At 40.4% G+C, this 21,406-nt stretch overlaps 1 protein-coding gene across 1 annotated transcript in view; it reads right to left on the reverse strand.

Moving 5' to 3' along the window:
* The window catches only part of LOC124026359 (transient receptor potential cation channel subfamily M member 5-like), a 26,753-nt gene continuing 5,347 nt past the window's right edge, over positions 1-21,406 (reverse strand). Inside the window, exons 5-14 of the mRNA XM_046339383.1 lie at positions 20,536-20,800; positions 19,823-19,941; positions 15,665-15,797; positions 15,109-15,283; positions 7,056-7,224; positions 5,643-5,821; positions 4,251-4,383; positions 4,016-4,088; positions 3,765-3,855; positions 1-302 (exon numbers count right to left, since the gene is read on the reverse strand). Of these exons, the coding sequence (XP_046195339.1) occupies positions 145-302; positions 3,765-3,855; positions 4,016-4,088; positions 4,251-4,383; positions 5,643-5,821; positions 7,056-7,224; positions 15,109-15,283; positions 15,665-15,797; positions 19,823-19,941; positions 20,536-20,800 (1,495 nt within the window). The 3' untranslated portion in view covers positions 1-144. The remainder of the gene's footprint in view (positions 303-3,764; positions 3,856-4,015; positions 4,089-4,250; positions 4,384-5,642; positions 5,822-7,055; positions 7,225-15,108; positions 15,284-15,664; positions 15,798-19,822; positions 19,942-20,535; positions 20,801-21,406) is intronic.

Below are 21,406 nucleotides of genomic sequence, written 5' to 3' on the forward strand. Positions count from 1 at the left end.
TCAAGGCTGTTCATTTTAATAAGGCACTTGGGATTCAAATTCAGTCATATGTCTCAACTAGAAAACTAAAAACATTTAGAAAATTAGTGCTTCGATTTCCAGGCTGGGATTCACATTTCAAAAACACTACTTCTGATGTGGATGTTATTGGTCGATGTAAGGAAACCTCTTGTTGGCTCCGTATCCTGAGGGGCCTAGTTTAGCCTCTCTCCTCTCTGGCTCGACCTCCTTGTCTGACACATTCTGGGGGGGATCTCTGGAAGCGCCGGCCTTCACAGCTGTGACACCAGTAGTCTTGACAGCTATAAGAAAGATTGACATTTAGACTATGCTGCTTTAAACAGACAGTTCCTCTCTGTACAACCCACCCAGAACACACACCCACTTTGTCAACAATGCTTCATACCTGCAAATCACTTATAACCACTAGGTTAACAACAGCAACAAATCACAAGTTCACACCTTCTATACTATGAATTGACTTTATCACCAGTCATTGTAACCACTAGCATCTACGGTATATTGTTGTAAAAAACCTCTAGTATGATCATGATCATTACTAGTATCATCACTAGTAACATCCCTACATCACCACTATCATCTACGGTATATTGTTGTAAAAAAGCCTCTAGTATGATCATGATCATCACTAGTATCATCCCTACATCACCACTATCACCACGAGTATCATCCCTACATCATCACTAGTATCATCCCTACATCACCACTATCACCACGAGTATCATCCCTACACCATCACTAGTATCATCCCTACATCACCATGATTATCATCCCTACATCATCACTAGTATCACCCCTACATCATCACTAGTAGCATCCCTACATCACCACGAGTATCATCCCTACATCACCACTATCATCTACGGTATATTGTTGTAAAAAGCCTCTAGTATGATCATGATCATCACTAGTAGCATCCCTACATCACCACGAGTATCATCACTAGTATCAAAACTACATCATCACTAGTGGCATCACTACATCATCACTAGTAGCATCCCTACATCACCACTATCATCATAAGTATCATCACTACATCATCACTACATCATCACTAGTATCATCACTAGTAGCATCCCTACATCACCACTATCATCTACGGTATATTGTTGTAAAAAACCTCTAGTATGATCATGATCATCACTAGTATCATCACTAGTAGCATCCCTACATCACCACTAGTATCATCACTAGTATCAAAACTATCATCATCACTAGTGGCATCACTAGTATCATCACTAGAATCATTACTAGTAGCATCTCTAGCATCATCACTAGTATCATCACTAGTACCATCATTAGCACCATCACTAGTATCATCATGATCACCATCACTAGCATTTTACTAGTATCATCACTAGCATCATCACTAGTATCATCACTATTATCATTACTAGTATCCTCACTAGCATCATCACTAGTATCATCCCTAGCATCATTACTAGTATCCTCACTAGGATCATCACTAGTGTCATGACGTTGGCCTGGGGGTTAGGTTTATGACAGTCATAAATACCTCTTCCCCCCTTTTTCCTCTCTCTAACCTACTGAGGTTGCATTTAAAAAAAACTTGGTTAACATAGAGATTCTGGGAACGTTAGAATGTGGGGGGAAATAAACTATATTCTGGTAATCCGAACAATTGAACATATGCAGGGGTACTTAATGAATATGATGTCAGTTCGGTTGTCATCTGAGACATTCTCATCAATGATAAGATGACAAACTCTACAGTGGAAAGTCTACACATCAGAGTTATCAGATTCACATGGAATTGTTGTTTAATTTAAATGTTTGAATATGAAATTATTTATGATGGGAGGAAATGTGATTTTAGCTTCTAAAATGTGAGATTTGGATTTTCATAAGATAGGGCTGCTCAATCAGTGGGCCTCCCCTGTGAAGGGACAAGGGCTATAAAACTTTTCAAACACACCCTCCTCTCCCTTCCTATATAAAGCCTTGACGACAACATAACTTCCTGTTTCAATGAGGTAGGATGACGATCCTATGTCAGCATGGTTCAGATAAAACTACAGAACGGAGCCAACATCAGCATGAGCTTTGGTTGAGAATGGTATGAACTTTGAACTCTTATTCACGACAGAATTGATACCTCCTAGCCGTTGAGTTAGCGACCGCAGCTGCAAACGCAGGTTAGGAATGAACAGACAGAGTATCCCATCTACCACAAAACGATGTTACTACAACTTATCCAAGGGACTACCAGAGACATTCTTCAAAGGACAGAGGACTAGGTTTGGCAACAAGGTCTTCCATCTACCACCAACCTACTGAAGCACAGCTCAGAGTAAATATTTATTGCATTTTCCTTTTCCAAATGGGCGGTAATTTAGAATGCATAAGATGCTATGCTATCGTAAATACAGTTTCGCCTTTGTTCCTGTCTTCCCGCTCTTTCACTCAACCCAGCCCCTTTTCCTTTGTGTTACAAGCTATCATATCTGTTCCGACCCGCTAGGGACGTTTTCCTTTATGACGTAAATAATTATCCAGGTATAATTCATTATTTGTATATGTAGTTCTGTGTGATTGGTTAGGTATTTAGTAAATAAATAATTAAACCCAATTTTGTATTGCTGATTCAAATTGTTAGCCAGGGTTCTTGCAGATAACCAAGAATTTACAACTTTCAGATTATGAGACTGAAGTAAGATGACGATTGATATTGACTGCTATTGATGAAAAATATTACTAGATCTTTGAGAGTTTATTCGGAAGATAACAGCTCTATAAATATTATTTTGTGGTGCCTGACTCTCTAGTTAACTACATTTACATGATTAGCTCAATCAGGTGATATTAATTACGGAGAAATTCTTTTATAGAATAGCATGTCTTAGCAATTAATCCGGCATAGCCAAAGACACGACACTAGCATCATCAATAGCATCATCACTAGCATCATCACTAGCATCATCACTAGTATCATCAATAGTATCATCACTAGCATAATCACTAGCATCATCACTAGTATCATCAATAGTATCATCTCTAGTATCATTAGAAGTGTCATCACTAGTATTATCATGATCATCATCACTAGCATCATCCCTAGTATTCTCACTAGCATCATCACTAGTATCATTACTAGCATCATCACTAGTATCATCATCACTAGCATCATCACTAGTATCATCACTAGTTTCATCACTAGTATAATGAGTAGTATCATCATCACTAGTATCCTCACTATCATCATCACTAGTATCATGATCATCATTATCATCATCACTAGTATCATCATGATCATCATTAGCATCATCACTACTATCATCATGATCATCGTCACTAGAATCATCACTAGTATCATCAGTAGTATCATCATCACTAGTATTCTCACTAGCATCATCATTAGCATCATCACTATCATCATCATTAGCATCATCATGATCATCATGATCATCATCACTAGCATCATCACTAGTATCATCACTAGTATCATCACTAGTATCATCTCTAGTATCATCTCTAGTATCATCACTAGTATCATCACTAGTATCATCTCTAGTATCATCACTAGTATCATCTCTAGTATCATCACTAGCATCATCACTAGTATCATCTCTAGTATCATCACTAGTATCATCTCTAGTATCATCACTAGCATCATCACTAGTATCATCATTAGCATCATCATGATCATCATGATCATCACTAGCATCATCACTAGTATCATCACTAGCATCATCACTAGCATCATCATTAGCATCATCACTCACATGGAACTCTGGGGGCCTCTCTCTCACACTTGAGTGTACTCTGGGAAAAGCACTCAGCGATCCAGGACAGCACCTCCCCACAGTACTTCACCTGGGGGTGGGACAGACAGAGGCAAACCTTTTACACACCTTTGATAATACACACACATGTACCATCACTAATGTTGTCCGGCCGAGTTTCCACTTTTGGGACTACTCTATTGGTTCCATTATGCCAGGCATAATGAATCAATGTCTCTCTATTTTTGTACCTGAGCTTCCATGGATGACATTCGCTTCTCTTGCTCCTTGAATCCTCCAACAATCTTCAATAAGCTCTGAACCCTTTTGTCACAAAGAAAAACATTTGAAAAACACAATGAATATCAAAGACATATATGATAACATATTAAAGGTAGTTCATAAGAATTACAAATATACAGCACACACAACGTGGTGGAAATGGATCAATACCATTTACAAAACAAAGCATTGTCAAAGAGTTACTTGGAAGAGGTGCTCTTCAGTCTCTCCTCACTGCTCTCCAGATGCTGCCGTTCCAGTTTGGCCAGATAGTTCTCCTTCTGTACTGTCTCCCAGGTCATCAACCTCTGGTCCAGACCTGCAGGCAGCTCCCTCTCTGAACACACAACACCAACACCACTCTGTAAGCATTTATATACTATCATCAATACCACTCTGTAAGTATCTATACTGTATACTAGCACCAACACCACTCTGTTAGTATCTATATACTAGCACCTACACCACTCTGTTAGTATCTATATACTAGCACCTACACCACTCTGTTAGTATCTATATACTAGCACCTACACCACTCTGTTAGTATCTATATACTAGCACCTACACCACTATGTTAGTATCTATATACTAGCACCTACACCACTCTGTTAGTATCTATATACTAGCACCTACACCACGCTGTTAGTATCTATGTACTAGCACCTACACCACTCTGTTAGTATCTATGTACTATCACCAACACCACTCTGTTAGTATCTATATACTAGCACCAACACCACTCTGTTAGTATCTATATACTCGCACCAACACCACTATGTTAGTATCTATATACTAGCACCAACACCACTCTGTTAGTATCTATATACTCGCACCAACACCACGGTGTAAGGACCTATACTGTCCATGTGTGTTATGTTTCATATTAAACTGAATTGCATTGTGTGTATTCACACTACGATGTGCAGTAGGGCTGCTGCAACCGACAAGGTATACAAACACATGTACTGTGTATGTATGTGTGAATGCCTGTGTGTAATTATGTACCTATATAACTATAGATGTACTGTGTATGTATGTGTGAATGCCTGTGTGTAATTACGTACCTATATAACTATAGATGTACTGTGTATGTATGTGTGAATGCCTGTGTGTAATTACGTACCTATATAACTATAGATGTACTGTGTATGTATGTGTGAATGCCTGTGTGTAATTACGTACCTATATAACTATAGATGTACTGTGTATGTATGTGTGAATGCCTGTGTGTAATTACGTACCTATATAACTATAGATGTACTGTGTATGAATGTGTGAATGCCTGTGTGTAATTACGTACCTATATAACTATAGATGTACTGTGTATGAATGTGTGAATGCCTGTGTGTAATTATGTACCTATATAACTATAGATGTACTGTGTATGAATGTGTGAATGCCTGTGTGTGATTATGTACCTATATAACTATAGATGTACTGTGTATGAATGTGTGAATGCCTGTGTGTAATTACGTACCTATATAACTATACATGTACTGTGTATGAATGTGTGAATGCCTGTGTGTAATTATGTACCTACATAACTATACACGTCCGTATGTATGCGATGTAAAATACGTATGTTTCTGGCCTTACCTAGTTGCTCCAGTTTGGGCTCAGGACTCTTGACCAGGCTGAGGAGGAGCTGGGAACAGTGACTGATGATGATGAAGGGCGGGGCCAAGGCAGGCCGGCTGTGGTACTCCACGATCAGGTTGTACCTCTGGAACTTCCAGAAGATGTCTGTGTTGCCCTGCACCACCTGGAATGTGTAGCTGTAGGCACGCAGGTCGAGGAAAGATCACAGCGAGAACACACTGCATGAGTGTTAGGAGAATTATATGTTCTCCAGGTACATCACCCAATGTAATTATATTACTCAGTCTGCAAACCAGAATGTGTAAGATCCTGGTTGAATGAAACAGACGGAGGCCCAGCTAAAATAGTCAAAAAGGTTTATTCAAGGGAACGTTCTAAAGTCAAGAATACAAATCAATTCATTTTATACTGACTTCTCACGCCCACACACACACACAACCATACACACACACACATGTCCTGCTCCGCACACACTGTCTGTCTCACTACCCAGCCGACAGAGATCGTGACCTTGTCCTTGAGACGTACTCCCCGTTCTCTCCCAAATCTCTAGTCAGGTCGGCACCGAGCTCAGACAGTCTGTGTTTTAAATACCATAAAGCCATATTGTTTTACCGTAATCCTGACTACACTTGTAAAGTGACTGTTCTACTGGATGTAAGGTGAATGCACCAATTTGTAAGTCGCTCTGGATAAGAGCGTCTGCTAAATGACTTAAATGTAAATGTAACTACACATTTATTGATTATGATTTCATACATTCTAATCAATTCCATACAATTATATGGTTTCAGGGTGGAATATTCGAATCATTCAATTAACAGACAATTCTCACCTATCAATGAGATACATGTGAGTAAGTATTGATCTTTTTTCTGTAGTAATCCAAAAGGTAGAGAGACAGTTGAATTGTGTATGTCTGTGATATATACCACCTTAATCATTATTATTATTAATAATAATCCTATCAGATGGTTGTGTGAGACAGTCACAGTTCAGGCCAGACTCTTCCTGTCGACCATTAAAAGCTCTGCATTGCTTGCTGTTTGGGGTTTTAGGCTGGGTTTCTGTACAGCACTTTGAGATATTAGCTGATGTACGAAGGGCTATATAAATACATTTGATTTGATTTGTTCTTGCAGCACATGATCATTGAATTGGGCCCTGAATTGGGACATGTTTTTGGAGTCTCCCTCATCAGAGTAAACTATTATTTCCTGGGTGATGACTGTGGGCTGAGTAACTAACACGTGTGTGTGTTAAGTCTGACCTTGTACATATTTGCCATTTCGTAGATGTTTTCATTTTACATACGGGTGGTTTCCTGAGAATTGAACCCACTGTCCTGTAGTCGTCAAGCCCCATGTTCTACCAACTGAGCTGCAGAGTAGCGTGTGCGCTGAGTCTGACCTGAACATGGCGATGAGGAGGTTGAGCAGCAGAACGTTGGTAACCAGTAAGAAGATGACCAGCAGTAGGATGACCAGCCAGTTGGCGTAGATGTTGGGACAAGGGGGCAGAGTTCCCATGATGATCTCCTCTATCACCGTGGTACAGTTGGTCTCGGGCATCCGTGCCACTGGGAAGATAACATTAGATAGTTCTTCACTATCGGTTGTTCACAGATATTTGCCTTTAAGAACAAGAAAATGCACTGCGTAACACAGATGCAGGTCGCCCGCTGAGGTCGCCCCCTGAGGTCGCCCGCTGAGGTCGCCCCCTGAGGTTGCCCCCTGATGTTGCCCCCTGAGGTCGCCCGCTGAGGTCGCCCCCTGATGTCGCCCCCTGATGTCGCCCCCTGAGGTCGCCCGCTGAGGTCGCTCGCTGAGGTCGCCCGCTGAGGTCGCCCGCTGAGGTCGCCCCCTGATGTCGCCCCCTGAGGTCGCCCGCTGAGGTCGCCCGCTGAGGTCGCCCGCTGAGGTCGCCCCCTGATGTCGCCCCCGATGTCGCCCCCTGATGTCGCCCCCTGAGGTCGCCCGCTGAGGTCGCCCCCTGATGTCGCCCCTGAGGTCGCCCGCTGAGGTCGCCCCTGATGTCGCCCCTGATGTCGCCCCCTGAGGTCGCCCGCTGAGGTCGCCCCCTGATGTCGCCCCCGATGTCGCCCCCGATGTCGCCCCCTGATGTCGCCCCCTGAGGTCGCCCGCTGAGGTCGCCCCCTGATGTCGCCCCCTGAGGTCGCCCGCTGAGGTCGCCCGCTGAGGTCGCCCCTGAGGTCGCCCCCTGAGGTCGCCCGCTGAGGTCGCCCGCTGAGGTCGCCCGCTGAGGTCGCCCCCTGATGTCGCCCCCTGAGGTCGCCCGCTGAGGTCGCCCCCTGATGTCGCCCCCTGATGTCGCCCCCTGAGGTCGCCCGCTGAGGTCGCCCGCTGAGGTCGCCCCCTGAGGTCGCCCGCTGAGGTCGCCCCCTGATGTCGCCCCCTGAGGTCGCCCGCTGAGGTCGCCCCCTGATGTCGCCCCCTGATGTCGCCCCCTGAGGTCGCCCGCTGAGGTCGCCCGCTGAGGTCGCCCCCTGAGGTCGCCCGCTGAGGTCGCCCCCTGATGTCGCCCCCTGAGGTCGCCCGCTGAGGTCGCCCGCTGAGCAGTGCCCCAGCAGTGTGGTCAAGCATGCTGAAATACTGTGTTTACACAAATGCTCTTATATTCCTTAACAATTCAAGGTATGTAGTGAATGACAACAAGATGTACCACTGAAGGAAACTGAACAACATGAAAACTACATGTAAACTGACTACATGTAAACTAAGTGTAAACTACATGTAAACTGACTACATGTAAACTAAGTGTAAACTACATGTAAACTGACTACATGTAAACGAAGTGTAAACTGACCACATGTAAACTAAGTGTAAACGAAGTGTAAACTGACCACATGTAAACTAAGTGTAAACTAAGTGTAAACTGACCACATGTAAACTAAGTGTAAACTACATGTAAACTGAACTACATGAAAACTACATGTAAACTGACTACATGTAAACTAAGTGTAAACTACATGTAAACTGACTACATGTAAACTAAGTGTAAACTACATGTAAACTGACTACATGTAAACGAAGTGTAAACTGACCACATGTAAACTAAGTGTAAACGAAGTGTAAACTGACCACATGTAAACTAAGTGTAAACTAAGTGTAAACTGACCACATGTAAACTAAGTGTAAACTACATGTAAACTGAACTACATGAAAACTACATGTAAACTGACTACATGTAAACTAAGTGTAAACTACATGTAAACTGACTACATGTAAACTAAGTGTAAACTACATGTAAACTGACTACATGTAAACTAAGTGTAAACTACATGTAAACTGACTACATGTAAACTAAGTGTAAACTACATGTAAACTGACTACATGTAAACTAAGTGTAAACGAAGTGTAAACTGACCACATGTAAACTAAGTGTAAACTACATGTAAACTGAACAACATGAAAACTACATGTAAACTGACTACATGTAAACTAAGTGTAAACTACATGTAAACTGACTACATGTAAACTAAGTGTAAACTAAGTGTAAACTGACTACATGTAAACTGACTCCATGTAAACTGACCACATGTGAACTACATGTAAACTGACTACATGTAAACTAAGTGTAAACTACATGTAAACTGACTACATGTAAACTAAGTGTAAACTGACTCCATGTAAACTGACCACATGTGAACTACATGTAAACTGACTACGTGTAAACTACATGTAAACTAAATGTAAACGGAACTAGATGTAAACTACATGTAAACGGAAGTACATGTAAACTAAATGTAAACGGAACTAGATGTAAACTACATGTAAACTACATGTAAACGGAAGTACATGTAAACTAAATGTAAAGGGAACTAGATGTAAACTACATGTAAACTAAATGTAAACGGAACTAGATGTAAACTACATGTAAACTAAATGTAAACGGAACTAGATGTAAACTACATGTAAACTAAATGTAAACGGAACTAGATGTAAACTACATGTAAACTAAATGTAAACGGAACTAGATGTAAACGACATGTAAACTAACTGTAAACGGAACTAGATGTAAACTACATGTGCACCAGTGGAGGCTGCTGAGGGGAGGATGGCTCATGATAATGGCTGGAATGGAGAATATGGATCCATATAAACCATGTGTTTGATGGATGTGATACCATTCCACGTACTCCGTTCCAGACATGACCATGAGCTCGTCCTCCCTAATTAAGGTGCTACCAACCTCCTGTGATGTACATGTAAACTGAACAACATGTAAACTACATGTAAACTGACCTACATGTGAACTACATGTAAACTGAACAGCATGTAAACTACATGTAAACTGAACAACATGTAAACTACATGTAAACTGACCTACATGTGAACTACATGTAAACTGACCTACATGTGAACTACATGTAAACTGAACAACATGTAAACTACATGTAAACTGACCTACATGTGAACTACTTGTAAACTGACCTACATGTGAACTACATGTAAACTGACCTACATGTGAACTGACCTACATGTGAACTACATGTAAACTGACCTACATGTGAACTACATGTAAACTGACCTACATGTGAACTGCATGTAAACTGAACAACATGTAAACTACATGTAAACTGACCTACATGTGAACTACTTGTAAACTGACCTACATGTGAACTACATGTAAACTGACCTACATGTGAACTGACCTACATGTGAACTACATGTAAACTGACCTACATGTGAACTACATGTAAACTGACCTACATGTGAACTGACCTACATGTGAACTACATGTAAACTGACCTACATGTGAACTACATGTAAACTGACCTACATGTGAACTACATGTAAACTGACCTACATGTGAACTGACCTACATGTGAACTGACCTACATGTGAACTACATGTAAACTGACCTACATGTGAACTGACCTACATGTGAACTGACCTACATGTGAACTGACCTACATGTGAACTACATGTAAACTGACCTACATGTGAACTGACCTACATGTGAACTGACCTACATGTGAACTACATGTGAACTGACCTACATGTGAACTACATGTAAACTGACCTACATGTGAACTACATGTAAACTGACCTACATGTGAACTGACCTACATGTGAACTACATGTAAACTGACCTACATGTGAACTACATGTAAACTGACATACATGTGAACTACATGTAAACTGACCTACATGTGAACTACATGTAAACTGACCTACATGTGAACTACATGTAAACTGACATACATGTGAACTACATGTAAACTGACCTACATGTAAACTACATGTAAACTGAACAACATGTAAACTACATGTAAACTGAAAAGCATGTAAACTACATGTAAACTGACCTACATGTGAACTACATGTAAACTGACCTACATGTGAACTGCATGTAAACTGAACAACATGTAAACTACATGTAAACTGACCTACATGTGAACTACTTGTAAACTGACCTACATGTGAACTACATGTAAACTGACCTACATGTGAACTGACCTACATGTGAACTACATGTAAACTGACCTACATGTGAACTACATGTAAACTGACCTACATGTGAACTGACCTACATGTGAACTACATGTAAACTGACCTACATGTGAACTACATGTAAACTGACCTACATGTGAACTACATGTAAACTGACCTACATGTGAACTGACCTACATGTGAACTGACCTACATGTGAACTACATGTAAACTGACCTACATGTGAACTGACCTACATGTGAACTGACCTACATGTGAACTACATGTAAACTGACCTACATGTGAACTGACCTACATGTGAACTGACCTACATGTGAACTACATGTGAACTGACCTACATGTGAACTGACCTACATGTGAACTGACCTACATGTGAACTACATGTAAACTGACCTACATGTGAACTACATGTAAACTGACCTACATGTGAACTGACCTACATGTGAACTACATGTAAACTGACCTACATGTGAACTACATGTAAACTGACATACATGTGAACTACATGTAAACTGACCTACATGTGAACTACATGTAAACTGACCTACATGTGAACTACATGTAAACTGACATACATGTGAACTACATGTAAACTGACCTACATGTAAACTACATGTAAACTGAACAACATGTAAACTACATGTAAACTGAACAACATGTAAACTACATGTAAACTGACCTACATGTGAACTACATGTAAACTGAACAACATGTAAACTACATGTAAACTGAACAACATGTAAACTACATGTAAACTGACCTACATGTGAACTACTTGTAAACTGACCTACATGTGAACTACATGTAAACTGACCTACATGTGAACTGACCTACATGTGAACTACATGTAAACTGACCTACATGTGAACTACATGTAAACTGACCTACATGTGAACTGCATGTAAACTGAACAACATGTAAACTACATGTAAACTGAACAACATGTAAACTACATGTAAACTGACCTACATGTGAACTACATGTAAACTGACCTACATGTGAACTGACCTACATGTGAACTACATGTAAACTGACCTACATGTGAACTACATGTAAACTGACCTACATGTGAACTACATGTAAACTGACCTACATGTGAACTACATGTAAACTGAACAACATGTAAACTACATGTAAACTGACCTACATGTGAACTACTTGTAAACTGACCTACATGTGAACTACATGTAAACTGACCTACATGTGAACTGACCTACATGTGAAGTACATGTAAACTGACCTACATGTGAACTACATGTAAACTGACCTACATGTGAACTGCATGTAAACTGACCTACATGTGAACTGACCTACATGTGAACTACATGTAAACTGACCTACATGTGAACTACATGTAAACTGACCTACATGTGAACTACATGTAAACTGACCTACATGTGAACTGACCTACATGTGAACTACATGTAAACTGACCTACATGTGAACTGACCTACATGTGAACTACATGTAAACTGACCTACATGTGAACAGACCTACATGTGAACTGACCTACATGTGAACTACATGTGAACTGACCTACATGTGAACTGACCTACATGTGAACTGACCTACATGTGAACTACATGTAAACTGACCTACATGTGAACTACATGTAAACTGACCTACATGTGAACTGACCTACATGTGAACTACATGTAAACTGACCTACATGTGAACTACATGTAAACTGACATACATGTGAACTACATGTAAACTGACCTACATGTGAACTACATGTAAACTGACCTACATGTGAACTACATGTAAACTGACGTACATGTGAACTACATGTAAACTGACCTACATGTAAACTACATGTAAACTGAACAACATGTAAACTACATGTAAACTGAAAAACATGTAAACTACATGTAAACTGACCTACATGTGAACTACATGTGAACTACATGTAAACTGACCTACATGTGAACTACATGTAAACTGACGTACACGTGAACTACATGTAAACTGACCTACATGTAAACTACATGTAAACTGAACAACGTGTAAACTACATGTAAACTGAAAAACATGTAAACTACATGTAAACTGAACAACATGTAAACTACATGTAAACTGACCTACATGTGAACTACATGTAAACTGAACAACATGTAAACTACATGTAAACTGAACAACATGTAAACTACATGTAAACTGACCTACATGTGAACTACTTGTAAACTGACCTACATGTGAACTACATGTAAACTGACCTACATGTGAACTGACCTACATGTGAACTACATGTAAACTGACCTACATGTGAACTACATGTAAACTGACCTACATGTGAACTGCATGTAAACTGAACAACATGTAAACTACATGTAAACTGAACAACATGTAAACTACATGTAAACTGACCTACATGTGAACTACATGTAAACTGACCTACATGTGAACTGACCTACATGTGAACTACATGTAAACTGACCTACATGTGAACTACATGTAAACTGACCTACATGTGAACTACATGTAAACTGACCTACATGTGAACTACATGTAAACTGAACAACATGTAAACTACATGTAAACTGACCTACATGTGAACTACTTGTAAACTGACCTACATGTGAACTACATGTAAACTGACCTACATGTGAACTGACCTACATGTGAACTACATGTAAACTGACCTACATGTGAACTACATGTAAACTGACCTACATGTGAACTGCATGTAAACTGACCTACATGTGAACTGACCTACATGTGAACTACATGTAAACTGACCTACATGTGAACTACATGTAAACTGACCTACATGTGAACTACATGTAAACTGACCTACATGTGAACTGACCTACATGTGAACTACATGTAAACTGACCTACATGTGAACTGACCTACATGTGAACTGACCTACATGTGAACTACATGTAAACTGACCTACATGTGAACAGACCTACATGTGAACTGACCTACATGTGAACTACATGTGAACTGACCTACATGTGAACTGACCTACATGTGAACTGACCTACATGTGAACTACATGTAAACTGACCTACATGTGAACTACATGTAAACTGACCTACATGTGAACTGACCTACATGTGAACTACATGTAAACTGACCTACATGTGAACTACATGTAAACTGACATACATGTGAACTACATGTAAACTGACCTACATGTGAACTACATGTAAACTGACCTACATGTGAACTACATGTAAACTGACGTACATGTGAACTACATGTAAACTGACCTACATGTAAACTACATGTAAACTGAACAACATGTAAACTACATGTAAACTGAAAAACATGTAAACTACATGTAAACTGACCTACATGTGAACTACATGTGAACTACATGTAAACTGACCTACATGTGAACTACATGTAAACTGACGTACACGTGAACTACATGTAAACTGACCTACATGTAAACTACATGTAAACTGAACAACATGTAAACTACATGTAAACTGAAAAACATGTAAACTACATGTAAACTGACCTACATGTGAACTACATGTGAACTACATGTAAACTGACCTACATGTGAACTACATGTAAACTGACGTACACGTGAACTACATGTAAACTGACCTACATGTAAACTACATGTAAACTGAACAACATGTAAACTACATGTAAACTGAAAAACATGTAAACTACATGTAAACTGACCTACATGTGAACTACATGTAAACTGACCTACATGTGAACTACATGTAAACTGACCTACATGTAAACTACATGTAAACTGAACAACATGTAAACTACATGTAAACTGAAAAACATGTGAACTACATGTAAACTGACCTACATGTGAACTACATGTAAACTGAACAACATGTGAACTACATGTAAACTGACCTACATGTGAACTACATGTGAACTACATGTAAACTGAACAACATGTAAACTACATGTAAACTGACCTACATGTGAACTACATGTGAACTACATGTACATGACTATAACAGAGCAGAGGCATTGCTAGAAAAACAGAAAACATTCTATCTCACCGTCAATCTCCTCCAATGGGATCTGGCCAAAGATGTGCAGGTAGGGTCGATACAGGACCCTGCGAAACACCCAGTCTAGGCGCGGGTCGTTGGGGTGGAGAAGGGCCTGAGTAGCCACGCCGTACGCTATGAGCCACACACTCAGGAAGAACAGGAAGAAGAACACATCCTTCATCTGTCAGGAAGAACAGAGTACAAACATCACCTGTAATCCTCCCTGACACTACAAATGTATCAGGTTATAAAGTACGCTTAGAACCACAATTCCATTTATACACAACAGGGTTGTGGTCAATTACAGTCAATTCAGGAAGTACACTGGAATTACAAATACATTGGAAAATAATAATAATCAATGACAAATGTTTGTTTAAAAAAACATTTTTGGTTTACTTTCTGAATTGACTGGAACTGAAATGGAACTGACCTCAACCCTGATACACAAATACATCAAAGTTTTCAAAATGTGTTTTAGTGGGGCTACGTTGTATTTCTGGGTCATAAACCTGGTACATTTGTCATACATGTTTGTCTTCTAAACAGTTCTCTACGTTACCATCCTCTCCACGATGATGATCTTGGGCCCCAGCTGCTTGTGGATGGCGAAGATGTGGATGAGACGCAGTGTGAACACCATGAAGTCCAGCGCCAGAACCGTTCGTCCCGCCTCATATGTGTCTTTCATCATCCTGTCAGAATTACATCCTATATTAGACCTGTATTCAACTAGGACCCTTAAATTCTAATCTGGACCTCGAAGCCAGTTCCACAGATTTTTGTACATTGTTTAAAATTCTCCTCCCCCTAATCAGGAACGGATTAAGACCTGGGACACCAGGTGGATACAATGAATTATCAGGTAGACGACCAAAGCAGCAGTAGTCCCCGGGCCTCGTAGGGTCAGATTTGAATACCCCAGCTGTACGGAGTTAATGTCACTACCAATGTCACTTCACACAGTAAATGTACTGAAAATCAGCAGATCTCTTTCTATCACTAGATATCACACCACAACTATAGCCTACTATAGTCTATCATATACCCTACCTACTGTAGTCTATCATATACCCTACCTACTGTAGCCTGTCAAAATTAATTTATTGTTAGAAATCATCACTTAAAAAAAAAATCAAATCCTCCTGCTGCAGGGTTATTTGACTCTTGCGTCAAATTAAGATCCTACACCTGTATATTTGTATTTTTTAAATGTATTTAACCAGGAAAAGCCCATTGAGACCCAGAGTCTCTTTCTCAAGGGAGACCTGGCCAAAAAGGCAGCAACGATCAATACATTACATCATTTAAACATACAACGATCAATACATTACATCATTTAAACACACAACGATCAATACATTACATCATTTAAATTTAAACATACAACGATCAATACATTACATCATTTAAACATACAACGATCAATACATTACATCATTTAAACATACAACGATCAATACATTACATCATTTAAACACACAACGATCAATACATTACATCATTTAAACATCATTTAAACATACAACGATCAATACATTACATCATTTAAACATACAACGATCAATACATTACATCATTTAAACATACAACGATCAATACATTACATCATTTAAACATACAACGATCAATACATTACATCATTTAAACATACAACAATACAACAACATGATCCAGCCTAAAAAAACAAACATTTCCTCCATAAGTCTCCCATCAATATTTTAAATCCATTCAGTAGTACTAACATATCTAGATGAAGCAGGGATTGTAGATGATTCCATTCAGTGGCACTAACATTTCCAGATGAAGCAGGGATTGTAGATGATTCCATTCAGTGGCACTAACATATCTAGATGAAGCAGGGATTGTAGATGATTCCATTCAGTGGCACTAACATATCCAGATGAAGCAGGGATTGTAGATGATTCCATTCAGTGGTACTAACATTTCCAGATTAAGCAAAAATCAAATCAAATCAAATTTTATTTGTCACATACACATGGTTAGCAGATGTTAATGCGAGTGTAGCGAAATGCTTGTGCTTCTAGTTCCGACAATGCAGTAATAACCAACAAGTAATCTAACTAACAATTCCAAAACTACTGTCTTATACACAGTGTAAGGGGATAAAGAATATGTACATAAGGATATATGAATGAGTGATGGTACAGGGCAGCATACAGTAGATGGTATCGAGTACAGTATATACATATGAGATGAGTATGTAGACAAAGTAAACAAAGTGGCATAGTTAAAGTGGCTAGTGATAAATGTATTACATATGGATGCAGTCGATGATATAGAGTACAGTATATACGTATGCATATGAGATGAATAATGTAGGGTAAGTAACATTATATAAGGTAGCATTGTTTAAAGTGGCTAGTGATATATTTACATCATTCCCCATCAATTCCCATTATTAAAGTGGCTGGAGTTGGGTCAGTGTCAATGTCAGTGTGTTGGCAGCAGCCACTCAATGTTAGTGGTGGCTGTTTAACAGTCTGATGGCCTTGAGATAGAAGCTGTTTTTCAGTCTCTCGGTCCCAGCTTTGATGCACCTGTACTGACCTCTCCTTCTGGATGATAGCGGGGTGAACAGGCAGTGGCTCGGGTGGTTGATGTCCTTGATGATCTTTATGGCCTTCCTATAACAACCGGGTGGTGTAGGTGTCCTGGAGGGCAGGTAGTTTTCACCCGGTGATGCGTTGTGCAGACCTCACTACCCTCTGGAGAGCCTTACGGTTGAGGGCGGAGCAGTTGCCGTACCAGGCGGTGATACAGCCCGCCAGGATGCTCTCGATTGTGCATCTGTAGAAGTTTGTGAGTGCTTTTGGTGACAAGCCAAATTTCTTCAGCCTCCTGAGGTTGAAGAGGCGCTGCTGCGCCTTCTTCACGACGCTGTCTGTGTGAGTGGACCAATTCAGTTTGTCTGAGATGTGTATGCCGAGGAACTTAAAACTTGCTACCCTCTCCACTACTGTTCCATCGATGTGGAACAGCAGGGATTGTAGATGATTCCATTCAGTGGTACTAACATATCCAGATGAAGCAGGGATTGTAGATGATTCCATTCAGTGGTACTAACATTTCCAGATGAAGCAGGGATTGTAGATTATTCCATGTGTCTGGTGCAGAAGAAGAGAAGGCAGTCTTGCCTAATACTGTGAATGTCCTGGGAACTTTAAGTAGCAACCTCCTAACAGACTGGGTATGGTAACTGCTGGTGGTGAAGGAGACCAGACTACAGAGGTAAAGAGGGAGTTTACCCAAAAGGGCTTTGTAGATGAACACATACAAATGTATCTTTCTGTGCATATACAGTGCCTTGCGAAAGTATTCGGCCCCCTTGAACTTTGCGACCTTTTGCCACATTTCAGGCTTCAAACATAAAGATATAAAACTGTATTTTTTTGTGAAGAATCAACAACAAGTGGAACACAATCATGAAGTGGAACGACATTTATTGGATATTTCTAACTTTTTTAACAAATCAAAAACTGAAAAATTGGGCGTGCAAAATTATTCAGCCCCTTTACTTTCAAGTGCAGCAAACTCTCTCCAGAAGTTCAGTGAGGATCTCTGAATGATCCAATGTTGACCTAAATGACTAATGATGATAAATACAATCCACCTGTGTGTAATCAAGTCTCCGTATAAATGCACCTGCACTGTGATAGTCTCAGAGGTCCGTTAAAAGCGCAGAGAGCATCATGAAGAACAAGGAACACACCAGGCAGGTCCGAGATACTGTTGTGAAGAAGTTTAAAGCCGGATTTGGATACAAAAAGATTTCCCAAGCTTTAAACATCCCAAGGAGCACTGTGCAAGCGATAATATAAAAATGGAAGGAGTATCAGACCACTGCAAATCTACCAAGACCTGGCCGTCCCTCTAAACTTTCAGCTCATACAAGGAGAAGACTGATCAGAGATGCAGCCAAGAGGCCCATGATCACTCTGGATGAACTGCAGAGATCTACAGCTGAGGTGGGAGACTCTGTCCATAGGACAACAATCAGTCGTATATTGCACAAATCTGGCCTTTATGGAAGAGTGGCAAGAAGAAAGCCATTTCTTAAAGATATCCATAAAAAGTGTTGTTTAAAGTTTGCCATAAGCCACCTGGGAGACACACCAAACATGTGGAAGAAGGTGCTCTGGTCAGATGAAACCAAAATTTAACTTTTTGGCAACAATGCAAAACGTTATGTTTGGCGTAAAAGCAACACAGCTCATCACCCTGACCACACCATCCCCACTGTCAAACATGGTGGTGGCAGCATCATGGTTTGGGCCTGCTTTTCTTCAGCAGGGACAGGGAAGATGGTTAAAATTGATGGGAAGATGGATGGAGCCAAATACAGGACCATTCTGGAAGAGAACCTGATGGAGTCTGCAAAAGACCTGAGACTGGGACGGAGATTTGTCTTCCAACAAGACAATGATCCAAAACATAAAGCAAAATCTACAATGAAATGGTTCAAAAATAAACATATCCAGGTGTTAGAATGGCCAAGTCAAAGTCCAGACCTGAATCCAATAGAGAATCTGTGGAAAGAACTGAAAACTGCTGTTCACAAATGCTCTCCATCCAACCTCACTGAGCTCGAGCTGTTTTGCAAGGAGGAATGGGAAAAAATGTATCATCTGCATATAGATGTAACTTTGTTGGTTGCAAGAGGGGAAACTGGATGCAAGAGAGGAAGGACTCTGCTCACCTGCAGGACACACCGATAACGAAGAGTGAGATGGCCACCATGTCACACTTGTTCCAGTTGTCCTCCACGTACAGCTTGAATTTCTTCAGGATGCTCATGTCTTCGTCTGTGAAGAAGCTCTGCATCACCCAGGTCAATAAAGCGTTAGTTCACTCTGTTAGAACATCACAATTAGCAGTATAATTCTAGTTGTGTATATTTTCGAGGTCATTTGAGTAATTTATGTCAAATTTCCCCCCCAGGCTAAAAATGCATTTATCCTCAACAACAATCCTGGAGTATCCTCAACGCTGCACATATTCTGTCCAGCCGCACACCGGATGCAACTTATCAACAGCTGAGTACCTGAGGAACAGAGTTGAGAAGCACTGAAATGGAACTCCATTCCTTAGTCCACTACGGAATAGGACGGCAGGGTATCCTAGTGGTTAGAGCGTTGGACTAGTAACCGGAAGGTTCCTAGGCCGTCATTGAAAATAAGAATTTGTTCTTAACTGACTTGCCTAGTACAATAAAGGTAAAATAAATAAAAAACGTAGTGTTTTGAACAGGGCCCTTGTCGAAAGTAGTTCAGTATGGAGGGAATAAGGTGCCATTTCAGACACAGATATTGTGTTATGGAACCTTTATTTAACTGGACAAGTCAGTTAAGAACAAATTATTATTTACAATGACGTCCCAGAGTTCAGATCCAGCCCGTGACGTCAACACACCTGTCTCAGCTCCTCCAGCACCAGGGTGAAGACCCAGAAGTAGAGCATGATCTCAGGGGCCCCAGGGCCCGCGGGGGGCGGAGGACGAAAGTCCAGCAGGAGCACGTAGGTGAACAGGATGAGGAAGGCAAAGTACATGATGACATTGCCTAGGAACACAGTGACCGGGGCACTCCAGAAGCGACGCCAGCGACGCAGCAGGAAACGCCACCACACGGCGGCGCTGCTCTGGCCCTCCATGCCACCAGGAGGACCCCCCGGGTCTCTGGAACACCATACAACACATTGAAAATTGGGAATTTTTATATACAGTATACTTCAACAGTCCACAAAGATTCTAGCCTCGTATTACCAGACTGGCTCACAAGGCTGCTAAAAGGCAGGTTGACATGAAGTGTCGTCAACTTTGTTCTAAGGGCATAAATAATCTGATTGGTTTAGGGCAGAACAATTGTTTATATGGCTTATTCAATTAAACCTTTAATAAAACAAAATGTTAACTGACCTACTGGCAGATTTTTGACCAAGCTTGCTAGCTAAATCAATTATATAATCCAACCTTAGTAGGAAGTAGTACCCTGCTCAGCTAAACTACATATAATTTAACATTTTACGTTTCTGCCCCCAGGAAACATAACTGTCCATTCCAATTGTTAAGTTTATATGGCTTATAAAACCAAATGTTTTGATAAAGAAAGTGGGAGCTGATTTACTGGTATATTTGAGACCAATCTAGCTAGCTCTATTCTATGTTTCAACATTACTAAAATATTGCTATTTTGCTGGGCAAATAGCTCTGTTTAGCTTAGCATTTTACGTTGCTACTGTCACGTCGCTACCCCCCCCAGCGATATTGGACCCACCTGGACTC

Source organism: Oncorhynchus gorbuscha, unplaced genomic scaffold, assembly GCF_021184085.1.
Source record: "Oncorhynchus gorbuscha isolate QuinsamMale2020 ecotype Even-year unplaced genomic scaffold, OgorEven_v1.0 Un_scaffold_2688, whole genome shotgun sequence".
Classification (NCBI taxonomy): Eukaryota; Metazoa; Chordata; class Actinopteri; order Salmoniformes; family Salmonidae; genus Oncorhynchus; species Oncorhynchus gorbuscha.